We start from the raw sequence: 20,792 nt of genomic DNA on the forward strand, positions 1-20,792 counted from the left end.
AAGAAATACAATATTATGTGATAAGGACAAGAATAAAATATGTGCAGGGTCCAAAGGTTAACACAAAGGCGGCACAGTGACAAGGAGGTACAGAGGAATTCACAATCAGATAGACTTTAAACAGTACAGAGGAATTTGCCCAGTGGCCAATGGGATTACAGGTCAAAGGAAAGACATAAACAAAGTTCCAATTTGGGATGGCTACTTTGAAGTATCTATCCTAGAGGAACAACAATGACTAATAAAAACTCTCTGACTTCATGGAATTAGGTGGGGACCAATAAATAAATCAGTAACTAACGTTCAGTGTGATAAATACTGCAACAGGGGTGAGCAGAGAGTATTAGAGTTTTATGGGCCAAGTGGAAATAAGATTTGAATGTAGATGCTAGGAGTGAACAGAAATTAGCCAGATGGGGATGTCCCTGGTGGTCCAGTGGCTGAGAATCCACCTGCCAATGCAGGGGACAAAGGTTCAATCCCTGGTTTGGGAAGATCCCACATGCCAAGGAGCAACTAAGCCTGTGCGCCACAGCCACTGAGCCCATGAGCTCTAAGAGCCCATGAGTTGCAACAGGAGAAGCCACCACCATGAGAAGCCTGCACACCACAACCAGGAGCGGCCTCCACTCGCCACAAATCGAGGAAATCCCACTTGCAGCAATAAGGGCCCAGTGCAGTCAAAAATAAGTAAATACTGAAAAAAACACAGAAGAAACGAGTCAGATGAAATGCGTATCTACCAAGAGGGAAGTGTAGGATGGTGTCAGAGAGGAATAATATTATATGTACAGAGAAGAGGATTCAGCAAGACCAAAGAGACAGGGATGGCGGGAGAAGGGGTGAGAGGAGAAGGGGTGGCAGAGAAGCGCAACAGCGACAGTCAGAAGGCAGTTCAGTGTGACAAGCAGCATCAACATCTGAGCTAAGGCTGAGGAGGAAAGCAAGAACCGCAATGTGAAGGACCTTTTAAACTGGAGTCGGAGCATTATCTTGAGGGCAATAAGGAACAAAAATGTATTTAACTTGGGAAGACTTGTTCAGATTTGTGTTTGAGAAAAAAATATGTAACTATAATACAATGAATGAAACAGAAAAGAAACATAGAATCTTGAAGTAAATAAAATAGCTACAGTAATCCAGGAAATGGCTTATGGCAGTCTGAACTAAGATAATAGCAATAGAATAAAGAAAATGGGTGGGAAGAACTGACATATTTAGGTAGAATCAACAAATCTTGCAAGGGATCTGATGCCAAAGAGAGAGGAAAAAAAAGGAGGGAAAGATGATTCTTCTGATTTGGGCAAAGGGTAGAAGGTATTACTGTACAATAAAACAAAGAAAAGGGGAAGATGGATTTTGAGAAGGTGAAATAATCACTTTAATTACAGACAGAGTCTGAGATGTGTATAAGTTATTCAACTGAAGGTGTCCAACAAGCAGCTGAGTATACAAAATCTCAAGACAAAGGTCTGGGCCAGAGGTACAGATTTGAGAATCAACCATATACAAAGTAAATGAAAACCAAAGCAGTGAGAATAGATAAAACTGCCTAGGGAAAATGTACAAGGTGAGGAAAACAAAAAACCCAAGACAAAAACCCCACGGAACACTAACATTTAGAAGACAAACAGAAGAGCTAGGAGAGCAGACTGAAGGGAATGGCCAAAAAGAAAGATGAAAAGGGGGTGAGCACAGAATGAATGCTCACTGTATGTTAGGTGCTGTACTAAGTGATGTATGCACACTACCTCATCTAATCCCTACAGATGCTGTGAGCAACTTACCATCATGACCTGATTCCTTACAGACATTTTGGGTTAGAGAGATCATTTTGCTCAGGTTTACCTTTTGTTGGGTATAAGAAATCCAAGGGCTTCCCATATAGCTCAGTGGTTAAGAATCTACCTGCCAATGCAGAAGACATGGGTTCGATCCTTGGATCAAAAAGATGCTCTGGTTAAAGAACTGACCACCGACTCCAGTATTCCTGCCTGGGAAATCCCATGGACAAAGGAGCCTGGCGGGCTACAGTCCAGGGAGCCTCAAGAGTCAGACGTGACTGAGCAACTGAAAACAACAAACAAAAATAAGAAATGCAACCAGGATTACACCCTCAACCCCAGAGCCCTTGTTCTTAGCTGCTACACTGTACTGCTTCCTATAAAGACTTAAAAAGTATGGTATCACAAACACAAAGAAAAACAGCGATTCAAAAAGAAAGACACCATCCCAGGAACACTTACTCACTCAGCACCAAGATCCTGGTGTTCTAACAACATTCTCTATGAAAAGCAGTCGGGACTCTTTGCGGAAATGGTTGATCTGAGGAATGGGCAGGAAATATGTCAAAGGGACACAGAAAAGCAACTGAATATTTCCAATGGCCACAGTTTTAATAATTTGAGCAAAACCCCAACAAACAAAAGTAACTGGTTGGCCAAAAAATTCATTCGGATTTTTCTATAAGATGTTATGGTAAAACCTGAATGAACTTTTGGCCAATCCAAGAGTACTGGACTAGGACCTGGAGTATAAACTAAATACCTGTAAGTCCATATTGGTATAAACAAACAAACAAATGAATAAGGGAGAAAAGACAAATCTAGGATGGAAGAAATCCAAATAAATTATGTAGATACTCACAACTCAAAGAAGTCAAGAGGTGGAGCAAACTCTCCACTCCTCAAGTGTGACTCCACATAGTGACTTCTCTCAAAGACTACGGTATACAGAAAGGGGGAGGAGAGAGTGACTGTACCGCAGAGAAACAAGACAAAGCCTGTGTCAGCCAAGTAAGTGAGCAAGGTTCATACCAATAATGGCAAGTCATGTTGATACCCTTGCTTATGTTGTAATGAAAACAGACCTTTATCTCTGCGGTCTTTCTCTCAAAAACCTATAGCTAGCCTTCCATTCGTTATAATGTATCAATACTGGCTCATTAACTGTAAAATCTGTACTAGATTAATGCACGATATTAACAGTAGGGAAACTGAGTGATGGGTTTATGAGAGCTCTATACACTATTTTTGTAATTTTTCTATAAATCTAAAACTGTTGTAAAATTAAAAGGTTATTTTTTTAGGGGCTTCCCCAGTGGCTAAGACTCTGTGCTCCCAATACAGGGGGCCTGGGTTCAGTCCCTGGTCAGTGAACTAGGTCCCACATAGTGCAACTAAGGATCCCACGTGCCACTACTGAAAAAGATCCTATGTGCCGCAACTAATACCCAGCACAGCCAAATAAATAAATAAGTCAACATTTTATTTATATATATATATATATATATATGGCTATTTTTAACAAGAGGGGACACATTAACTGTGTCAAAAGCTGATAACAACAACAACAAAAAGACAAAACCAAGGGGAGTTTCAAAGAATTAATGGAGTCAAAAACCAGATGACATCAGGTAGAAAAGTGAATAAAAGCTGAGAATGGGACTCTAAGTGTATACAGCTTCTTCCAAGAAGTTTGATAAAGATGGGGAGAATAAATCAGAGCTGGAAGTAGAGATTAAGCTGAGTAAAATTTTTTTTTGTTTTTAACCACAGCATAATTCAAATACACTAAAATTTATCTTTTAAAGTGTACAATTCAGTGGTTTCCAGTATATACACAAGGTTGTAGAACTACAACCACTATCTCCAGAACACTTTCATTACTTCAAAAAGAAATGGTAAAATTATCCCACAACTAGGCACATACCCTGAGAAAATCATAATTCAAAAGGACATATGTACTCCAATGTTCATTTCAACGCTGTTTAAAATAGTTAGGACATGGAAGCAACCTAGATACCCACTGACAGATACGTGGATAAAAAAGTAAAGTTGTGTACACACACACACACACACACACACACAGAGGAATATTACTCAGCTATTAGAAGGAACAAATCTGAGTCAGTTCCAGTGAGGCAGATGAAAATAGAGCTTATTATATACAGTGAAACTCAGAAAGAGAAAAACAAATATGGTATATTAACATATATATATATAAATGGAATCCAGAAAAATAATACCGATAAACCCATTTACTCGCAGGAAAAAAGAAACAGACACAAAGAACAGACTTGTGGAAACAACAGAGGAAGGAGAGAGTGGGATGAATAGCAGTGAAACATATACATTACCATATGCAAAACAGTTAGCTAGCGGGAAGTTTCTGTATAACACAGGGAGCTCAATGTGGTGCTCTGTGACAAGCTAGAGGGGTGGGATAGGGTGGACGGTTGGAGGGCAGTTCAAGAGGGAGGGGCCATATGTATACTTATGGCTGATTTATTTTGTTCTATGTCAGAAACCAACACAACACTGCAAAGCAATTATCCTCCAATTAAAAAAATTTTTTTAAATAATTACTTAATATGTTCATAAATAAGAAAATACAGCACTATTAAGATGTCAATAAAACCGAAGTGATCCAGAGATTCAATGCAATTTCTATAAAAAAACCTAACAGCCTTTTTCACAGAAATGGAAAATGTAAACTTCAAATTCATGGGGAATTGCAAGAGAGCCTACATAGCCAAAACAATCTCAGAGGAGGACTCACACTTTTCGAATTTGAACTTACTTCAAAACTATAGTAATTATAACATTATGGTACTGACATATGGACAGACCAATGGAATAGAATAAAAAGCCCAGAAATAAATCCTCAGATATAAAGCCAGTTGATTTTTCACAAGGGTATTAATAAGATCATTCAATGGTCAAATGATAGTCTTTTCAACAAATGCTATTGGGAAAACTGGATATCAGTTTGATTCTGAGTTATATCATATACAAAAATTAACTCAAAATGGATCAAAGACCTAAACTTAAAAGAGCGAAATTATAAAATTCATAGAAGAAAACACTGGGGAAAATCTTGGTGACACTGATTTGGCAATCATTTAACGGAAATGACAAAAAGGGGAGGCGACAACAGCAACAAAAAAAAAAGAGATTAATTGGACTTCATCAAATCAAACAACTTTTGCACATCAAAGGATACTGTCAAGAAAGCAAAAAGATAACCTAATGAATGGGAGAAAATACGTGCAAATCATTTCTCCCATAAGGAATTAATACCCAGAATGTATAAAAAATTCCTAGAACTCAACAACAAAACACAAATAATCCAGTTTAAAAATGGGCAAGTGTCTTCTTGAATAGAGATTCCTACAAAGATACATGAATAGCAAATAAGCACATGAAAAAATGCTCAATATTACTAGTCATTAGGGAAATGCAAATCAAAACCACAATGAGATATCACTTACATACACTTTACATATCACTTTACATACGGTTGACTCTGATAAAAAATACATGTTTGCAAGGATGTGAAGAAACTGGAACCCTTGTACACTGTTGATGGGAATGTACAATGGCATAGCTTCTGTGAAAACTGAAATGCCAATTCCTCAAAAAAATTAAAAATAATAGAATTAATACATGACCCAGTAACTTTGCTTCTATGAATATATCCAAAAGACCCGAATGCAGGGTCTCAAAAAGATATTTCTACTCTCATGTTTATAGCAGCATCATTCACAATAGCTAAAATATAGAGGCAATCAACATGTTCATCGATAGGTGAGCAGAGAAGCAAAATGTGGTACATAGTTATAGAGGAATAGTACTCAGCCTTAAAAAGGAAGGAAATCCCTAGAGGATACTAAGCAAAGTATGCCAGTCACAAAAACACAAACACGGTGTAACTCTTCGTATACAAGATACGCAGAGTAGTGAAAATCACAGATATAGGAAGTAGGATGGTTCTTGCCAGAGGCTTAGAGAAGGAAGAAACAGGGAGTAGTTGTTTAATGGGTGCAGAACTGTAGTTTTGCAAGATGAAGAGTTACGGATATGAATGGTGATAATGGTGGCATAATATGAATGTATTTAAATACCGTTTTTATGTCTTGCGTATCTTATCACAATTTAGAAAACTGAGGAAAAAATGAGAAGCATTCAAGGCTTCAAGTACCGCTTTCACTGCTTGCTGCTGCAGCTGCTGCTAAGTCACTTCAGTCGTGTCTGACTCTGTGCGACCCCATAGACGGCAGCCCACCAGGCTCTGCCGTCCCTGGGATTCTCCAGGCAAGAATACTGGAGTGGGTTGCCATTTCCTTCAATGCATGAAAGTGAAAGTGAAGTCACTGAGTCGTGTCCAATTCTCAGCGACCCCATGGACTGCAGCCTACCAGGCCCCTCCATCCATGGGATTTTCCAGGCGAGAGTACTGGAGTGGGGTGCCATTGCCTTCTCCGTCACTGCTTGCTAAATACCTCTAAATTCTTAGAATACTTCTAGAGAACGCTATAACTACTAAGCTGGACATTTTTATACTGAAATAGATTTCTTTAGCCTTCTGTCCACCTTAGACATATTAAGCCTACCCTAGACATAAGCCTTTGAGAAAGCTGATGTTTCTCTCCCAGCTATCTGCTTTGTAACAGCAGACACTTTGTTTCCACCTTTGCATATGTACAATGGAAAAAATTCAAACATACGCAAAGGAAGAGAGAAAAGAATAACGAAACCTCATACAGCTGTCACCCAGCTTAAACAATTAACCAACTCATATCCATCCACTTTGCTCTTTGTTCCCCAGTGGATTATTTTGAAGCCAATCCCAAACATCATATCATTTCAACCATAAAGATTTCAGCACATTATTTCTCCTTACTAAAAGATATTGTTTAAGATACTGACAGTGTCCTGCACAAGTTCTTGTACTGATGGGTCAGATTTTGGATATACACATTCCTCCAGTAAACTATGTATTAGAAAAAGGAATTACATATATTCATTCATTCCACTGTATTCTTTACAAGTTAAATCACTGCACACACACACGCCACTCCTGTTCCATCTCTCAGAGGTAACTGAGTTTTAAAGGATAAAAGTTATTTGGTCTATGACAACACAGTAATATTATACAATTATTATTATACACAAAGTAATTCTTCATGTAGCTGTGTTTTTTTATGAAACAAATGCAGTAAAACTAGCCTGATGCAGAAAATTTTTATTCAACTGTCCTTACCTTTGGTTGGACTGAGGTTCTGATCTATAAATCCTCTTAGTTCTGCATTTGTGGAATTCAAACCAACCTGAATAAAATAGTTTAAAAAATTATAAATAAGATTGTAAATAATATGTGATCACTTAATAAGCCATTATTAATAACCTCCCACCAGAGGTCTATATCAAATATTATACAGAGTCACATAAAGATGAGTTAATTATATCAGATATAAGAACAGGGTTAAAATGCGGCCATACTGCTCGAAATGGGAAAAATATTGCACTGTCCACATTAAGATAAAAGTTAATGAAATAGTGTTACTTATGAGCAGAAGTGAGATCTACACACTTTACTAATGGCTTTTTTTCTTAAGCAAGTAATGTCACAGTTGTGAAGCTGCCAAAACATATACCAAAATTCCACCCTCACTCCTGCCCACCAACATGCCTCTCCTTAAGCTCTTCTACAAAAAGAAAAGAAAGGCGAAACTCTTGTGGGTGCTCTACCGTAAACAGAAAGCAAAGAAGGCAAAGACAGCCTTTAATACATTCCATGCTTAATACAATGGAATTGTTTAATTAAGTATTACAATAACTTCAAAAGCATCAGTTTATACCTTTTTGTTATTATACAAAGGTAACGGCAAAAACCTCAACCAAAACCACACATTCACAGTCCAGAGTTCACAGTTACTGGATTTCTATTACGTTTAAACACCTGCTCTTACTGCTCAACTTCTGCAGAGTGAAGTAGCAAACAAATTTGGAAACTTTTAAGCAGATGTACATCTGTGCCTTTGTAACCAACAGATTATATTCTAAAAAGATAAAGGTCAATTCTAAATCAACAGTGTGTGTAATCTGGGTCTCATGGATGGAGAGGATCTGTTCGTATTTAGAGCTTAGATAAACACTATTAAAATGTTTAAGTTCAAACTTCAAAAATATATTAATTTCTGTTTTCATAAACAAAGTTTAAAGGTTCAAAGAAAAAGTAAATCATCTGAGAGTAGAAAAAGTTGGCAAGGAAAAGCATTTTAAAATATTAGCTATTCTTTCCTTATTTTATGTATTTAAAAAGGATCTCTCTCTATAATGTGTCACAGATCAAGAGAAGAAAAGTAAACTTGTTTTGCATAAAATTTTTCATCAAGTAAGATCCTGAAAAAAGTTTTCTATCTGGATATTCAAACACTGCATTGCCCAGTGTAAGCAGTCACTGCCTGTTGAATAAAAGATGTCCAAAGCTTAAATGTTTGAGTCCAATTCTATTCCAAGAATACCATTGTAATGTCACTGATTTTTAATGTCTCAGATTGATATACCCAAAAGAAAACAGGATTCAAAGCGAGATGATCTGTGCTCAAAGTTTATCTCTACCATCATTCACAAGCAAGGTGTTCATGGAACATTGTCATGGGAATGATATTACATACATACAACAAACTCAGGCAACTCTTTAGACCAAATTAAAAAATTATGGAAACATGTTCGTTAATGCAAAGCAGTATTCAAGTCTGAGTTATTAACTCAAAGGGCAACAGGTTTATTACTTTAACACTGACGAAGACAATTCATGAGAGACACAAATGACCAGTAAGTATATAGATGATATATGTAATACCAGTTCAATCTAACTGGCAATCAGAGAAATGTAGCGAGTTACATACCATCTTTTGTGAGTAGACTGACTAAGATTAAAAAGAAAATAAAAGGGAACTGGCACCTTCATATACCAATGTGAATATATAACTGGTGGTCTTCCTGAGATTCAATTTAGTAGTATGAATCAAAGGTGCCCTAAAAAGTACACACCCTTGGGGCCAGTAATTTTGTAAGATTTTTGTTTCACAGAAATAACCCAATGAGTTGACAAAAATAAAAAAGTTAAAAGAGGGAAAAAAAGTGAAAATAATGGCCAATATTAGGAAACTGGTGTAAGGTCCATAGAAAACATGACATTAAAAAGCCATTTAAACTGATGTTACAGAGTTATCAAGACAGGAGAAGATACTCATCATAGAGACTACATAGAGCAGGTTACAAAACAATCTGGCCTCATTTTTATTAAAAAAAAAAAAATATATATATATATATGGACTCCATATATAAGTGGACTCCACGCTTCCACTGCAAGGGGACACGGGTTCAATCCTTGGTTGAGGAAGTTCTACATGTCACGTGGTACAGCCAAAAATAAATTGAAAAACTATATATAGATTTTGGATCATATATATATATACACACACACACACACATTTGTGTATACGATCTCTAATCTCTAGTTTCTTTATCTGTATTTTCTAATTTTCTGTAATGAATATGATGGCTTACATATTTTTAAAAGATTCTTTGACAAGGCAAAAAATTACCTTTCAAGTTCTTTATTGTACACTGAGTGAACTTAGGAGAAAACACATCTGCATTTTTGGTCAAGAAGAGGATCAGTGGATACTTGGCTCGCTCGCTCAGCCACTCAGTTGTGTCCTATTCTTCTGCAACCCCATGCACTCAAGCCCACCAGGCTCCTCTCTCCATGGGATTTCCCAGGCAAGAGTACTGGAGTGGGTTCCCATGTCCTCCTCCAGAGGATCTTCCCAACCTAGAGATTGGACCCGTGTCTCCTGCATTGGCAGGTGGATGGATTCTTTTATCACTGAGCCACTGGGAAAGCCCCATTAGTGGATACTAGATACTACCTGATACTACTTTATTTTACCCCAGATACAAAGGATACATCACCAGCTCTGCAGAACTTCCTTCTGCAAAGGGATCCATCCCACAACCCATGCAGTTCTGGCGGGACTGTTCATTTTAGAGCCTCAACTGTGCTATTACAGCCTGGGTGGCCCCACGACCCATGGTGAGGCAGCAAACCATGTATGGAACCCTACTTCCTTCTCTACAATGACTTGTCTAAGAATGTGGGCCAAACAGGGTCAACAAAAGCTCCTCCATGGAATCTGAAACATAAAAGCTAAAAAAAAAAAACTTCCTCTCTTTTGAAACTGAGCCTTAGGACGCCAGTGTAGGCTATTCTGCCACCAGATAGAGCCAAAAGCTAGAAAAAGGACACAGAGCTCTGATGCCCCTCAGTTGGTCCCCTGAAAGCAGTTGTATTTGAAGCCAGAGTACTCCAGACTTTTCAGTTGTGCCAATCAAGAAATGCCACTCTTTGCCCTAAGCTACTTTGAAAAGGGTTTCTAACACCTGCAACCATAAAAGACCTAGAATGGCACTGAACTAAGGCAAAAGTAACTCTTCACAAGAAACTGTTCTCATAAGAGAAACGCAAAATGAGAAATAGAAAATAAAGATGTAAATATTTACACAATTTTTTTTCACATACATTTATTAATGCTCCCATAAAACCAGGGCAATCTCTTCCAGATCTAAGAGTCATTTTTCAGTGGCATATGATACAATTATCACTCCTTCCTTCTTGAAACACGTTCTTTACTTGGCTTCCACATCATCAAGGCAATGCTCTTTCTTTCCTTTCTGTCCATTTATCCTGTCCTTTGCTGCCTCTCTTCCTCTGCAGTTGCTATGGAAACCCTGTATTCAGAACTTGGTCCTGATGGATTCTCTACCCAAGCACATGGAGTCCCCCCGCCCCACTTTAAAATAATCTAAGATGAAATGACGCTAAAATTTCTACAATCAGCCCCAAGCTTTCCCTACAGCTCCAGAGTCATTATTTATCATTATATTAACTGCTGGCCAATTCCTCCACCTGGATGTTTTTAGGTCCCTCAACTTTAATATGTTCAAAACAATTTTTGAGTTTGCCACAAAATCCTGTACTTCCCCAAGAGATCCTCTTCTCATGAAACCACAAAACCACATACCCAGTTACACAAGCCAAATGCTGAGAAATCTTTAACTTCTTCCCTGTCCCCATATCCTAATTACTCAATAAGTCTTGCTGGCTGTTCCTTCTATTCATCCTAGATTCAACCACTATTGCCCATCTCCAGTATCATTACCCTAGACTAGCTTACCATATTCTGCTGTTTGAACTACTGGGATAAGTACCAAATGAGTGCCTTGCGTATATTACGGCCCTCTTCGGTCGATTCACCCAGTAGCCAGAATAAACTTAAAAATGCTAAGTTAGGTCTTGAAATCATCCTCAAAAACTCCATTGGCTACCTATGGACATTTAAAATATATACCACTCAGGACTTCCCTGGTGATCCAGTAGTTAAGAACCCACCTTCCAATGCAAGAGACACAGGTTCAATCCCTGGTCCGGGAACTAAGATCCCACGTGCCATGGAGCAACAAAGCCTGTTCTCCACAACTACTAAGCCCACAAGCCACACACAACAAAGACCCAAGCACAGTCAAACAATAAATTAATTAAACTAAATAAAACACATACTGCTCACCCCCATTTTCGAGGCTCCCCATGATCTGGCACATGCTCTCTGGCTTCACCTCCTACCACTTGTGTGGCTTAGTTACTCTGTCCCACTTTGTCAACTAGTCATCGGCTGCTCTCTGATCAATCACACTTTCTCCTGCCTCTACCTGGAATGCTCTTTCCCCAGATACTCACATGGTTGACTCCTTCCTTCTGGATTGTGACTGAAGAGCATCTGTCTGTCTAAATGCCATTTCCTTAAAAAGGATGCTTCTGAATACCTTGTTGAAAGAGACCTCCACATTGCTATGCTTTCTCTCCTCTTACCCTGTTTTATTACTCTTCATAACAGGTATCATTAACATTACATATTTATCATCTCCTCTCACTACACTATAAATCCCAAGAAGGTAGGAGTCTGGAACAGTGCTGAACATATTTATTTGCTGCAGAAAGATGGGGAGGGGAGATATGAGAATGACTGTTCATGGTGTTGTAAAATGAGATGATCCCTCTAGTGAGTATCTCAACAAAATATATTAAAAGGCCACAAAAATGTGCTTATCTATTTCAGAATGGCTAGTGAACTTTCTCAGACATTCAGTTCAGTCACTCAGTCACGTCCGACTCTTTGTGACCCCATGAACTGCAGCACACCAGTCCTCCCTGTCCATCACCAGCTCCCAGAGTTTACGCAAACTCATGTCCATCAAGTCGGTGATGCCATCCAGCCATCTCCTCAGTCGTTCCCTTCTCCTCCTGCCCCCAATCCCTCCCAGCATCAGAGTCTTTTCCAATGAGTCAACTCTTCACATGAGGTGGCCAAAGTATTGGAGTTTCAGCTTTAGCATCAGTCCTTCCAAAGAACACCCAGGACTGATCTCCTTTAGAATGGACTGGTTGGCTCTCCTTGCAGTCCAAGGGACTCTCAAGAGTCTTCTCCAACACCACAGTTCAAAAGCATCAATTCTTTGGCGCTCAGGTTTCTTCACAGTCCAACTCTCACATCCATACATGACCACTGGAAAAGCCATAGCCTTGACTAGATGGACCTTTGTTGGCAAAGTAATGTGTCTGCTTTTGAATATGCTATCTAGGTTGGTCATAACTTTCCTTCCAAGGAGTAAGCGTCTTTTAATTTCATGGCTGCAATCGCCATCTGCAGTGATTTTGGAGCCCAGAAAAATAAAGTCTGACACTGTTTCCACTGTTTCCTCATCTATTTGCCATGAAGTGATGGGACCAGATGCTGTGATATTCATTTTCTGAATGTTGAGCTTTAAGCCAACTTTTTCACTCTCCTCTTTCACTTTCATCAAGAGGCTTTTTAGTTCCTCTTCACTTTCTGCCATAAGGGTGGTGTCATCTGCATATGTGAGGTTATTGATATTTCTCCTGGCAATCTTGATTGCAGCTTGTGCTTCTTCCAGCCCAGCATTTCTCATGATGTACTCTGAATAGAAGTTAAATAAGCAGGGGGACAATATACAGCCTTGACGTACTCCTTTTCCTATTTGGAACCAGTCTGTTGTTCCATGTCCAGTTCTAACTGTTGCTTCCTGACCTGCATATAGGTTTCTCAAGAGGCAGGTCAGGTGGTCTGGTATTCCCATCTCTTTCAGAATTTTCCACAGTTTATTGTGATCCACACGGTCAAAGGCTTTGGCATAGTCAATAAAGCAGACATACATGTTTTCTGGAACTCTTTTGCTTTTTCCATGATCCAGCAGACGTTGGTAATTTGATCTCTAGTTCCTCTGCCTTTTCTAAAACCAGCTTAAACATCTGAAAGTCCATGGTTCACGAACTGCTGAAGCCTGGCTTGGAGAATTTTGAGCATTATTTTACTAGCGTGTGAGATGAGTGCAATTGTGCGGTAGTTTGAGCATTCTTTGGCATTGCCTTTCTTTGGGATCGGAATGAAAACTGACCTTTTCCAGTCCTGTGGCCACTGCTGAGTTTTCCTAATTTGCTGGCATATTGAGTGTAGCACTTTCACAGCATCATCTTTCAGGACTTGAAATAATTCAACTGGAATTCAATCACCTCCACTAGCTTTGTTCATATTGATGCTTTCTAAGGCCCACTTGACTTCATATTCCAGGATGTCTGGCTCTAGATCAGTGATCACACCATCGTGATTATCTGGGTCGTGAAGATCTTTTTTGTACAGTTCTTCTGTGTATTCTTGTCACCTCTTCTTAATATCTTCTGCTTCTGTTAGGTCCATACCATTTCTGTCCTTTATTGAGCCCATCTTTGCATGAAATGTTCCCTTGGTATCTCTAATTTTCTTGAAGAGATCTCTAGTCTTTCCCATTCTGTAGTTTTCCTCTATTTCTTTGCATTGATCACTGAAGGCTTTCTTATCTCTTCTTGCTGTTCTTTGGAACTCTGCATTCAGATGCTTATATCTTTCCTTTTCTCCTTTGCTTTTCACTTCTCTTCTTTTCACAGCTATTTGTAAGGCCTCCTCAAACAGCCATTTTGCTTTTTTGCATTTCTTTTCCATGGGGATGGTCTTGATCCCTGTCTCCTGTACAATGTCATGAACCTCAGTCCATAGTTCATCTGGCACTCTTATCTTTCAGATCTAGTCCCTTAAATCTATTTCTCACCTCCACTGTATAATCATAAGGAATTTGATTTAGGTCATGGTCTAGTGGTTTTCCCTACTTTCTTCAATTTAAGTCTGAATTTGGCAATAAGGAGTTCATGATCTGAGCCACAGTCAGCTCCTGGTCTTGTTTTTGCTGACTGTATAGAGCTTCTCCATCTTTGGCTGCAAAGAATGTAATCAATCTGATTTCGGTGTTGACCATCTGGTGATGTCCATGTGTAGGGTCTTCTCTTGTGTTGCTGGAAGAGGGTGTTTGCTATGACCAGTGCATTTTCTTGGCAAAACTCTATTAGCCTTTGCCCTGCTTTATTCCGTATTCCAAGGCCAAGTTTGCCTGTTACCCTAGGTGTTTCTTGACTTCCTACTTTTGCACTCCAATCCCCTATAATGAAAGGACATCTTTTTTGGGTGTTAGTTCTAAAAGGTCTTGCAGGTCTTCATAGAACCGTTCCACTTCAGCTTCTTCAGTGTTACTGGTGGGGCAGAGACTTGGATTACTGTGATACTGAATGGTTACTGTGAATTACCATGATATTGAATCAGACATTCAGTCTACTTCAATTCTTTCCCTCTTCGTTCTGTCCAGTCTGAGGCCTAACCTCCCCATGTCCCCAATCAGGAGAGGGTCAGCTCATCAAACAGCCCTCTCCCCCAAGGATGCTGGAGCAGGAAGAGAAATGAACAGCATACTCTTTGATGACATCCAAATACACAAAGAAAATAATGGGAGAATAACTGGTTCAAATGCTTTTTTACTTTAAGGAAACAACTTTTAATATAGCAAACTGTACGTACGGCTAGGAAGATTTAAAGGACCTCTTTAAGCGAAAATATACTTGTTAGTTGAATGATAGTCATCCTTTTGCTCAGGATAACTTTCACATTCTCTGTTTCCTGGAGGAGAGAAAAACAAGAAAAATCCCAATACACAGACTAAAACTTTGCTCTTCTTTCCCCCAAACAGCAACTAAACAAATAGATACAAGAGCCACAAATAGATACAAGATTAAGGCAGGTGACACCTGATAATTTATCCTAAAAAATTAATTATATGATAACAAAGCAAAGTCTGTATCTGCTTACAACTACTAGTGTGTGCTAAAAGCCAGATCAATAACTGGAAAGTAGAAGTTAGTAATCAGAGTGGGTGTTTTTATTTTTTTGATGCTCTTTAGCCGTATAATGGATAGTACCCAGAAATATCTATCTGGTTCACAAGATCTTTTTCCACAATAACACTTGTCTCTCTGGTCATAACTAACCAAACTACTAGTGGATATCAGACTATAGAGCTGTGCCAGAGGTCCTCCCCAAGGAGTTTGAAGTTAGAGCTGAAATAAGCAGACAGGATCTGTCAGGCTACCCACCTCCCTTCCTTCATACTTCTCTCTCTGTCTCTCTTTCTCTGAGCACGCTGATACTGTAACAAGTAGATGGAGATGCTGACTGACTGTGAACTATGGAAGATGCTTTGCAGAGAGACACAGAGTAATGCAGCTAATGCACAGAAACACACAAAGATGACACATGAAACCTAAATACTGCTTCAATTCCTGGTAGATTTCAAGTTTCTGGACCCTGATCTTTCTGAGGGTCTGCTCAATTTCTACGCTTGAATTCCTTGAGACATCCCCTTATCCTTAAAATAAATTCCCCTTTGGTTTAAGGTAGCCCAAGCTGGTTTCTGTTACCTGCAATCAGAGTCCAAACTAATAATCTGGGTATAGTAATTATAATAAGTTATTTCCACAGATGTTGTAGTATTTATTTTCTGGCATAATCCTTCCCCATAACTAGAAACAAATCCATTGGTATAATAACAATATAACTTGAAAGGAAGTAGATTCAGAAATGACAGTCTTAAACAAAAGAAGAAAAAAGAATAACTTCCCCAAAACAACTGAAGTCGGAAATCACCTCAAGGAGGACAGCAGGCTACTTCTGAACAACATCTGACTGTACACATTTTTAAGGGTAAATTCAAAAGAAAAAAACTGAGCCAAAGAAAACAGTGATTTTTCTCAATAATGCCAAGTAACTCTCCAGAAAGCACCAAAGCAAATTTATTAACAGTACACAAAACAGGAGGGAGGTGGGAACATTTCTGGAGACAGCAATTTTGCAGCTGTTGAGTCAGAGCAACCTGGCAGCGGTTTGCAACAAGGCTACCATGGCCCTGAGAGACGAGCTTCAACAGCGTTAAAGTTCACAGTCTCTTTCTTTGCAGAAACAAAAACAGATGATACATTGATGCCGGTAAACCGAATTGGGATTAGTCAAAATGGTGAAGAAAATGTACACAGGAAAAAGTATAGCTTATTTTAAATACTTACATTTAAAAATTCACAAATACTTACATTTTTTGCCGTCATGTCAAACTGCATTCAATTTAAAATTCTGTAAAGCCATTAAAAAACAAATAAAAAAACTTCGTCTTCAATAATTCTTTAAAAGAATATCCTGTTAAGGAGAAAAAGAGGGAAGAGTAATGTAATAGTCATCATAATAATAAGCAACATTTATGTCATAATTATTATGTGATATTCACTGTTTTTTAATTACCTAAATTAATCCTCACAACAACACTACGAGATGTGGACCATTCTAACTGTCATTATCCAAATAAAACTTGCAATTTAGAGATGTTAAATAATTCAACCAAACCAACTCAGCTAAGAAGTGACAGAGCCTGGACTTTGAAATATTATACTATGCTGGTATAGATACTCCACTGAAAGCAATACCAGGGATGCTGGGAAAAGTAGCCAATTCCAGCAATGGAGCAGGAAATGCACGAGACAAACCTAGAACACTTTGAGTATCTAAAGTAAGGAATGACAGAGACATACTGAAAGTATACGGGAGATGGCTTAGAGAGTCCACAACATCAAGGGACAACTTAAGCCAGTTTAAAGGGGCAGTTAAGCACCTAAGTACATACTAATAACAACACACTGTAACAGATTCTAAACCCAATGACTAAAATAATAATCCAAGAGTTCACATTTATAGAAACAGATAACAAGGAAGGCAAACGTCTTCTTTGCAATACAATTCCAACTAATATGTACAAAGAAATGATGCAGTTAGAAAACCACCAATCTGTAAACACTGTGATATTAATGGATTCGGTAAGAATCATCAAAAGATGCTAAAATTATTAAATGAAATTTGGTGAGAAAAAGGATATTTATATAGTCTTGAAATATTGCCCTACAAGATACCTCTTACATCAAATTTTACAGTGAAGAAACCTGGCACATACCACTACAGCCAAGGTGACGAAAGCTACCTATGACCAATACCAGAATAAACCAGCATCGTGCATCTCCCCGGGCACACTGTGACGGACACAGTATCACTTCTGAGATATTTCCTAAAATGTATAATCTAAATCTAACCATGAGGCGATGATGCTGACATGCAAATTAAGAGACATTCTATGAAACAATTGCCTGAGTTCTTAAAAATATTAGTTTATCACGAAAAACAGAGGAGAGCTAAAGAAACATTACAGATTTAAGACTAAAGTCATATGAAAATTACATGTAATGAATGATCCTGGACTGGGCTTTGAGTCACAAAAAATAACTGCTATGAAGACCATTATTGGGGCAACTGGAGAAAGCAAAACATGCTCTGCAGACTGGATAACTGTACTGTTTCATTTCCTGCTTCTGATCAGAGGATTGTGTTCTTTCTTTTTTTTAAGTGAATGGGCTTCCCTGGTGTCTCAGGCAGGAAAAGAATCCACCTGCAATGCAGAAGACCCAGGTTTGACCCCTGGGTTGGGAAGATCCCCTGGAGAAGGGACTAGCTAGCTACCCATTCCAGTATTCTTGTATGGAGAACCTCATGGACAGAGGAGTCTGGCGGGCTACAGTCCATGGAGTAGCAAAGAGTCGGACACAACTAAGTGATTACACTTTCACTTCTTCACTTTCCTCAACCTTAGGGAAAAATATACCAAAATATTTACTAGTGAAAGGGTATGCAGAAGAAACATATTTTCAAATGATTAATAAATGTATATAATTTGTATATATAGAGAGAGGGAGTGATAAAGCACGTGTGGCAAAATGCTGACTAGTGATTCTAGGTCAGGGGTATTCAAAAGATCTTTGCCTATTTCTGCAACTTTTCTCTTATTTTAAAATTATTTCAAAATTAAAACTTTAATAGGACATTCAAAGTGAAGAATAAAACTTAACTTTAAAAAGATCATAAATAATAAGGGCTTAAAGCAATAGACAAAAAAGATCTTCACGACCAAGATAATCACGATGGTGTGATTATCTAGAGCCAGACATGCTGGAATGTGAAGTCAAGTGGGCCTTAGAAAGCATCACTGCGAACAAAGCTAGTGGAGGTGAAGGAATTCCAGTTGAGCTATTTCAAATCCTGAAAGATGATGCTGTGAAAGTGCTGCACTCAATATGCCACCAAATTTGGCAAACTCAGCAGTGGCCACAGGACTGGAAAAGGTCAGTTTTCATTCCAATCCCAAAGAAAGGCAATACCAAAGAATGCTCAAACTACCGCACAATTGCACTCATCTCACACGCTAGTAAAGTAATGCTCAAAATTCTCCAAGCCAGGCTTCAGCAATACGTGAACCGTGAACTTCCAGAAGTTCAAGCTGGTTTTAGAAAAGGCAGAGGAATGAGAGATCAAATTGCCAACATCCATTGGATCATGGAAAAAGGAAGAGAGTTCCAGAAAAACATCTATTTCTGCTTTATTGACTATGCCAAAGCCTTTGACTGTGTGGATCACAATAAACTGTGGAAAATTCTGAAAGAGATGGCAATACCAGAACACCTGACCTGCCTCTTGAGAAACCTGTATGCAGGTCAGGAAGCAACAGTTAGAACTGGACATGGAACAACAGACTGGTTCCAAATAGGAAAAGGAGTTCGTCAAGGCTGTGTATTGTCACCCTGCTTATTTAAGTTCTATGCAGAGTACGTCATGAGAAATGCTCGGCTGGAAGAAACACAAGCTGGAATCAAGATTGACGGGAGAAACATCAATAACCTCAGATATGCAGATGACACCACCCTTACGGCAGAAAGTGAAGAGGAAATAAAAAGCCTCTTGATGAAAGTGAAAGAGGAGAGTGAAAAAACTGGCTTAAAGCTCAACATTCAGAAAATGAAGATCATGGCATCTGGTCCGATCACTTCATGGCAAACAGATGGGGAAACAATGTCAGACTTTATTTTTGGGGGCTCCAAAATCACTGCAGATGATGATTGCAGCCATGAAATTAAAAGACGCTTACTCCTTGGAAAGAAAGTTATGACCAACCTAGACAGCATATTGAAAAGCAGAGATGTTACTTTGCCAACAAAGGTCTAGTCAAGGCTATGGTTTTTCCTGTGGTCATGTATGGATGTGAGAGTTGGACTGTGAAGAAAGCTGAGCACCGAAAAATTGATACTTTTGAACTGTGGTGTTGGAGAAGACTCTTGAGAGTCCCTTGGACTGCAAGGAGAGCCAACCAGTCCATTCTAAAGGAGATCAGTCCTGGGTGTTCTTTGGAAGGAATGATGCTAAAGCTGAAACTCCAATACTTTGGCCACCTCATGTGAAGAGTTGACTCATTGGAAAAGACTCTGATGCTGGGAGGCATTGGGGGCAGGAGGAAAAGGAGACGACAGAAGATGAGATGGTTGGATGGCATCACTGACTCGATGGACGTGAGTCTGAGTGAACTCCGGGAGTTGGTGATGGACAGGGAGGCCTGGCGTGCTGCAATTAATGGGGTCGCAAAGAGTCGGACACGACTGAGCGACTGAACTGAACTGAAAGCAATGGAGGCTCCAAACGTCTGCCTCACATGCTAGAATTTGAATCTACAAATAAAACTGTGGAGCAGGGGGTGGTGAGGAAACGTTTTTACCTTTCACTAAAACAGTGTGATTTTTCAATGATAAAGAAAACATATATTTAAAAGCCCAAGACTGGAAGTACAGCTGTGATTTTTGCTTTCCCACTGTAGCAGCAGATTTGATCACAGCTACCATGAGTGAATATGAAAATCAAGTCCCTACACTGGAACTGTTTCACATTTATCAATTATCTGTTATATACTCTTCAGTGTTACAAATATGAGATAAATATTCCTGAAATCCCATCTCATTCACCAAACCAGCAATATGCCCAACTAAACTACTACCTTCTGTCTCCCTCCCAGATGGTTTGGCCATGACATTAATTCTGGTCAATGAAATAAAAGTAGTCATTGTTAGGCTGGGCTACCAGATTCAGCTAAATGCCCTTTTCCCCCCTCTCCCATTTCTTCATTTTCAGAGTATGGCTGTAATGGTTACAGCTCCTTGTCTCTGAGCATCTGCTTCCTTATTATACTCAGTGTTCCATTCGGGATTATATTTCCTAAGGACTGGGTTAGTCAGTGGCACTGTTACTCATGCAAACAACAAGAAATTAACAAGGTGTTATTATTTCAACACACAGTAACAAGAAGTGACCAATAAAAACACATCTTAGCTTCAGTAACTGAGCTTAATAAGACAAAACATAATTCTGTTTAGTATTCCCTTTGCATCTTCTCACCAGAGGTAAGCACAAACTGTAACTTCTAAATGTTACCTAAATGATAAATGTTTGAAATAGAGCCAAAGTACATGAGTATCTTAAGCACACTTATATTAACATCATTGTACTTCAATGTCTTCATCTACAAAAGAGTAGTAGCACAATACATCTACTTAATTAAATGAGTCAAGACGTGGAAAATAATTTGGATACTGCC

At 38.8% G+C, this 20,792-nt stretch overlaps 1 protein-coding gene across 42 annotated transcripts in view; it reads right to left on the reverse strand.

Moving 5' to 3' along the window:
* TFDP2 (transcription factor Dp-2) overlaps positions 1-20,792 on the reverse strand; it is a 205,713-nt gene that overhangs the window by 125,172 nt on the left and 59,749 nt on the right. For 31 of the 42 annotated variants that reach the window (XM_086377500.1, XM_086377166.1, XM_086376928.1 and 28 more), the window contains 2 exons: positions 16,372-16,474; positions 7,045-7,111 (listed from right to left, as the gene is read on the reverse strand). In XM_086377500.1, the coding sequence (XP_086233626.1) occupies positions 7,045-7,111; positions 16,372-16,398 (94 nt within the window). In that variant the 5' untranslated portion in view covers positions 16,399-16,474. Of the gene's footprint in view, positions 1-5,272; positions 5,416-7,044; positions 7,112-14,809; positions 14,909-16,371; positions 16,475-20,792 lie in introns of all 42 variants that reach the window. The other 11 variants (XM_086379163.1, XM_086378267.1, XM_086380406.1 and 8 more) reach the window with 3 other exon arrangements.

Source organism: Bos grunniens, chromosome 1 (genome assembly GCF_055505025.1).
Source record: "Bos grunniens cultivar Pamir isolate PY7600 chromosome 1, Bosgru_T2T1.0, whole genome shotgun sequence".
Classification (NCBI taxonomy): domain Eukaryota; kingdom Metazoa; phylum Chordata; class Mammalia; order Artiodactyla; family Bovidae; genus Bos; species Bos grunniens.